We start from the raw sequence: 6,011 nt of genomic DNA, 5'->3' as shown, positions 1-6,011 counted from the left end.
TGGCCTCCAGTGACCCAAACTGTGACCTAGGGGGGCTGGAGAGATGGCTCAGTGGTTAAGAGTGTTGCCTGCTCTTCCAAAGGTCCTGAGTTCAATTCCCAGCAACCACATGGTGGCTCACAACCATCTGTAATAAGGTCTGGTGCCCTCTTCTGGCCTTCAGGCATACATGCAGACAGAATATTGTATATATAATAAATAAACATTTAAAAAAAACTGTGACCTAGGTGAAAGAACATGTGACCAAATATATGACTCCTGAACATCAAGTTTATTCCCTTAGTCACCTGCAGCGAGAGATTTGCTCGGAGAATGGTTTCTAGAGAACAGGGTACCAGCTGGGAGTAGGCAATGGTGGCATGCAGGAGGCAGACGGCCCTACTTGGGCAGGGACTGTTTTAGGCTACCCAGCCTTGGGTTCCCTACTCTGGTCAAGGGTTTTGGGTTTGGACAAAAGGAGGAGCCATGGCCTAAGTAGCAGGAATTTTCTCCTAAGCCTAACTCAACTAGGAAGTGAGTGCAGATACTAGCTAGTATCCTCCAAGTTGGGTATCCAGCCTCAGGCCTAGGGAAAGTGTGGGTCTGGCTTCTCCAGCGCAAAGCTCCGCCCACAGAGGCTGTGCCTGAGACTAATTGGCTTGCCCTCCTTCCTCGAAGCTGGAGAAAGTCTTGGCTAATTTGCCGGAACGCTCTAGTTAAATGCCAATTAGGATATTCTGTCCACTGCTCTCTTCTAATATATTAATAATGTAATTAAGCATTTATTGCTCGCACAAATTAAAAATTAACTTAAACAGACAGCCTGAAAAACCGAGGAAATAACCGCTTAGACAACCAATTTGCATCTCATTCGAGTATCAACATCTAAACACAGCTCTGTCTGTCCTGGGTGCCTTGGTTTAGCCTTCCAGAGAGGGACTCAGCCAGCTGCCAACAGCTGCGGGCTCCTCTTCCACGCTGGATTCTGCCTTTCTTAGGGGATCTAATCTTAAGTGTGGAGGAGGTGGCCTTGTTCCCACGTGGACCTGAGGACTTGCTAAGCAGCTGTCTTGGCTTCTATGGTCCCTGCCCCCTCTAGAGCCCGAGGCTCTATGGGATAGATCTCGGTAAAGAGATGCCACCAGGGGTGAATAGGAGGGGGCAGTCCTTGAAGCCCCCTGTCCTCCCACCCTCAGGGTCGATTTGTCCTGCATTCCAGCCCAGGAGATGGGAAGCAGATGTTGCTGGCATGGGGAGAAGAGAATGGAGGAACAAGAAGAGCTCCCCCAACCAGCCCCCTGAGAGGGAAGGGTTAAGGTAGGGATCAGGGAGAGTTGTTGGGGGACAGGGCGGCACTACATCCTCAGAATAGAAGAGGGAAGTATAGAGTCACCCCGCCCCCATCTCCGGGGATCTGTCTAACACAGCAGGTGCTCCACTGCGTGTTTTCTTCTCCTCAGAGCCACAGGGGACCCGGCAGGGAGGAACAGGATTCGAAGGAAGTGGGCAAGAGGAGACCAGCCTGGGAGAGGGGTGGTGACTGAGGCAAGAGCTCTGGAATAGTGGCTCGAGCCAGAGCACGCGGTCCTCAGCTGTGTCCTTCTGTCATCCCTTTCCTGACCCCCACCCTGCCCAGCAGACGCCAACCATCCCCCTGTGCCCTACTGCTATACCCAGCTCACATCTCCTCACTGCAAGATGGTGCCATTGCAGCCTACCGGTGCTCAACCAGAGATGCCGGCAAGGTGGCCGATGGGGCACCTCAATGAGTCCCTGTCATAGGACCAGTTGTTCTGTTTATCTATAGTGTTCCTGCATCCTCTCTGCGGTCCGGCTATCTTCTCTAGCTTTGCCCAAACCCTACTTTCAGTGACAGGATGCAAATGGACTTGTTTTTAAACACTTTATTTATAAAAAAGTACATTTTTTTTCTCAGTACATTTTCAACCCATCTTTTTTTTTTTAATACAAGTAAAAGGGGGTGGGACACCCCCCTCCCCAGGTCAGAACCAGGAGAATCTGCTGGGCTGTCCCCCAGGACCAAAGAGGAAAATGGTGACAAAGAAATTGAAGCAAAGGAAGCTGGCCACACTTGGCGGTAAGGGTGGCAGCTTCTCCTGGATTTTGTTTCCATTGGTTAACACAAAAACAAAACTCACCCCCCCACCCCAAGCCCGTTCCTCACAGCCAGGGTCAAAAAGCAGCATCGGCGAGACTGAATTCCTCACCTCTGGGTGCCTCTGGCCCAGGCCAGCTTGAGCCACCTGCCCTCACTAGGAGAGGGTTTTTCAGTTGGCAGTCAGGCTTGGGGAAGTCTCTACCTGGACCCCCAGAGGCCTGGGAGCACCCCCCTCCTCCCAGTAAAGGGAATGCGGTGTCTGCTGGGCTCAGGGCGGCCCCACCCACCTGACATGAGTCCTGATTCTCCCACCTCAAGGGCAGCAGAAGTTATTGCACCAGTGACTGGGGCACAGAGGGCACCTTCCCAGGGCTGGGTCCCCGTCCACTGTCTCGGGCCTGAGCATTCCTAAGGGCTTCTCGTTCCTCATGTGGGTACTTGTGCACACACGCGCCTGTGCTTGGTCTGTGAAAGGTGAGCGCCAGTGTGCTGGGCATGTGTTCACTGATGTGTGCTGCGGTTCTTTTCAGGGCCTTCCTGTAAATGAGACTCAGAATATCAAAATCTGCAGGGAAACAGGAGTCCAGGGGCAGCAGAGGGAGGGCAATGAGAGATGACAACTGGAGAGGCCTTGGCACAGTTAACACACCAAGTTTATTCTCTGTGCAGCAAGGCAGATGCTCAGCTTGGGTTGGGGCCATGAAGGTGAAGCAGAACGCCCTCTGCTCTGCTGCACTGGGCCTTCCACGGTCAGCTGGATGTCGCCACTGTCCCGCAACAAACACAGCGCCAAGAAAGCCCCTGCTCCTTAGGCCCAGAGACTGATGCCGGCCTCATTTCCTCTCTTAACCCAGGTAGCAAATGCCTGGGAGCAGCATCACAGCTGGGATCCTGGATCCTGCTGCAGAGACCCCGTAAATTGTGCTTTGCTTGGGGGAAAGGCGTGCAGGTGTCTTAAGGGGAGCTTAGGTGCTTTGTCCGGGCCCAGGGCCTCCTCAGTCCATCATGAAATAAGGAATAAGGGGTGACAGTGGAAGGTTTGAGAGGTGCAGGAGGGTGAGTCTTCTCAGAAATGCCTCCTGCCTTGTGAGTAAGGGGACCAAGCAGAGGGGCTAGAATTGGCATGAGGAGGAGAGAGGTGCTGTGACATGGGAGGGTCACTAATACTGCTGGAAGAAGCAGCCCAGCCCCTCCATCTTCCTCTGCCCTGTGGCTAGAAAGGCCCTAGAAGTTTCTTTCCTGAACTCCACCCTATCCAGTGCCCCCAATGCCAAGAGGGGAGAGCCGCCACAGGGCTGGCATGGCTTCAGACTTCTGCTACGTGGCTACTGGGCGGCCTGGGCTGGGACTAGGGCAGTGAAGGCCTGGTGAAATGGCCCCAGCTGGTGGGCTGAGGGGTGCCAGAGATGGCGCTTCGACTGGGAATTCAATAGCAGCACCAGGGAGGGGGGGTGGGGCGAGGGCTGGGGCTCCCTTAGGAAGCCTATGGCAGGGTGGGTCAGTGCCCTTGGGGCACAGAGTGCTCTGCCTCCCTCTCCCCAACACCTGCTATCCCTCAGAGTGTCACCTTGGGCCGAGTGAGTTGAGACCCCAGCAGGCAGGACCTAGGGCTCTCGCAGCCCACTTTGCCTACCCCAGGGCATAGGCATGCCATTTAGAATGTGGGGAATTTGGGGCACAGATGGAGAAAGTGAGGCACTTTGAACTTGGGGACAGTGAGCTGGGAGGGCCTTTCTCCATGCACTCAAGGGAGGGCCCTTCGTCGTCCACCTCACCTCAGAATGGCACTGGTAGAAACTGTGGACAAGCAGCAGGTTCCTGGGTGCTCCTGCACTTTCTTTGAGACCTGTGACATCTATGCTGGCCTTCCTGTATGAGACGTTAGCAGTCCCCCGCAGTCTACCACCAGATTGTGTTTGCGGAGCTTCCATGAGGACGCCCTCGCCATATAAATACTTCTTTGCCTCAAATTTCTTCCTGAGATCCCAGCCCCGACTTCCCAGAAGAGTCAAGTGTTGCAGATAAAGAGAAATCCGAGAAACGTGCACACCGTTGGAAAGGTTGGAGCTACACTGAAATCTTAGAGCGGCAGCAGCTGGGTGGTTCATCCTCTCTGTCTCTGGATGCTTCTGTGGGCTGATCCCTCCCTGAGCAGAGGAGGGTGGGGCCTGGGGCAGTGTTTAGCCTGGGCAGGGCGTGAGAGCACTGGGGGAGACCCAGTGGTGTGTGTGCATGTGTTGGAGGAGGCATACAGGGACTGTGGGTAGAGTCCAGCTGGGGTCACCCACTCTGTAGAGAACAGCCTGGGAGTAAAGGAAAGCAGTATATGACAGCTAGGCCAACCTCATTTTGTAGGCCAGCAGAACAGAGAAAGCATAAAGCCACTCTTACCAGGAAAACACAGTGCCCAGGACCCCAGTAGGAACCCCAGCTCCATCATTTCACAGACAAGACTCCCCTGGATACCACAGAGAACTCCCCTATAACCTTTTAGGTGCCCTGGCTGCATCACCAGTTTAGAGTGGGGGGACATTGGGCAAAGGAGCAGCATACGGGGTGAGGTGAGGGTGCTCTTCATCTTAAAGCCCCCTCTGCCCTCCCTCCCCAATGAAGAGAACACAAACAAATTCCAGTGTTGGGGGGTGGGAGAGGACTGGCTCCCCAAACCCTGGAGGGACGCCCAAGTACACAAGACAAGAACAGGGCTCCCAACACAGAGGGCAGTGGATGGGGTCCTTAAAGGAAAGATACAGCAACACCAAAGTCACAGTCGAACACAACACCGCGGGGAAGGGTGGGAGAGGGCAGAAATAAAAAAACGAAGCCAAGTGGGGTCTGCCCTGAGCTCCCCTGGCTCCCCAGGAGTTTGGGGCTGGTTTAGGGCAGCTGGTCAAGTCTTTGTTGAGCTCCTGGGGCAGTGGACTGTGAGGGTGGGCAGGGGGCGTGCGGGTAGGAGCCAGGGAGAAGTGGGCACAGACAGAGGCTCCGGAAGGTAGGGCTACACATACCACTCCTTCTTGGAAATGAAAGACCCATCGTTCTGAGAAACCATGTTCTCAGCCAAGTCCAGTTGTTCAGGGTCATACTGGTAGCCCAGAGTCCGGTCCCCATAGCCGTCCTGACGGGCCTCCGCTTCATCCACAGTGAAGTAGGGCCGTTTGGCGTCCTCGTCATATTTGGGGTGGGGTCCGCCCACCTTGCGTTCGCCCCCTCCACCGCCCTCCTCCTCTTCTTCCTCCTCATAGCTGCTCCCGCCCAGTGGGCCGGCCTTCTTTTCGTCATCTGAGTCATCAGGGTACTGCAGGTTCTGTGCCATGGGCGGGTGATGCTGGGGGATCCCTGCCTTGCTGTAGCCATTGCCATATACATGCTTCTTGGTACTGTAGTCGCCCTTGAAGGTGTGCCGGCGCCGGCGCAGGGCCACTATGATCCCTCCAACCACAATCAGCACCAGCAGGACACTCCCAGCCACGCCCCCGATGATGGCTGTGGGCACCTGCCCCGAACGCCGCCCATGTTCAGGAGATGGGGTGTAGGGGAACTCTGGGTGAGGAAAAGAGATGGAGGGGACAGAGTCAGTGTCTGCTCTTCGGAAGTCAGTAGGGGGTGTAAGGAAGCAGGGGAGGGAAAGGCCCAGGACAGGATGTCCACACCCCGTGTTTGAGCAGTCCTGGTTCCAGAGGTTCCTAGCACCCCACCTCCTTGAGGTCACATCAGCTGCAGCACTGGGCGCTAGAATAAGGCAGGCGAGAGGAGAGAGGCAGCTAAAGCACCCAGAGAACCCAGCCTTCTATCCTGACCATCCCTGGAGGTAGTGCCAGTCCTGTTCCATCCCTCCATGGTGCAGGGGTACATCTGCAGGTACCCAACTGTGTCCCTCACCACCACCGCCCTCCAAGGGTGGTCTGCTATT

The 6,011-nt window shown here is 55.2% G+C and overlaps 1 protein-coding gene across 1 annotated transcript in view; it reads right to left on the bottom strand.

Moving 5' to 3' along the window:
- Positions 1-3,167: 3,167 nt before the first annotated feature.
- Nectin1 (nectin cell adhesion molecule 1) overlaps positions 3,168-6,011 on the bottom strand; it is a 60,624-nt gene continuing 57,780 nt past the window's right edge. Inside the window, exon 6 of the mRNA XM_041638500.1 lies at positions 3,168-5,641. Coding sequence (XP_041494434.1) covers positions 5,097-5,641 — 545 coding nt within the window. The 3' untranslated portion in view covers positions 3,168-5,096. The remainder of the gene's footprint in view (positions 5,642-6,011) is intronic.

This window comes from Microtus oregoni, unplaced genomic scaffold (genome assembly GCF_018167655.1).
Source record: "Microtus oregoni isolate MIOR12 unplaced genomic scaffold, Mior012 000055F_ref0000237, whole genome shotgun sequence".
Taxonomy (NCBI): Eukaryota; Metazoa; Chordata; class Mammalia; order Rodentia; family Cricetidae; genus Microtus; species Microtus oregoni.
Note: the sequence above shows the minus strand (reverse complement) of the source record. Positions and strands in the feature narration are given on the sequence as shown.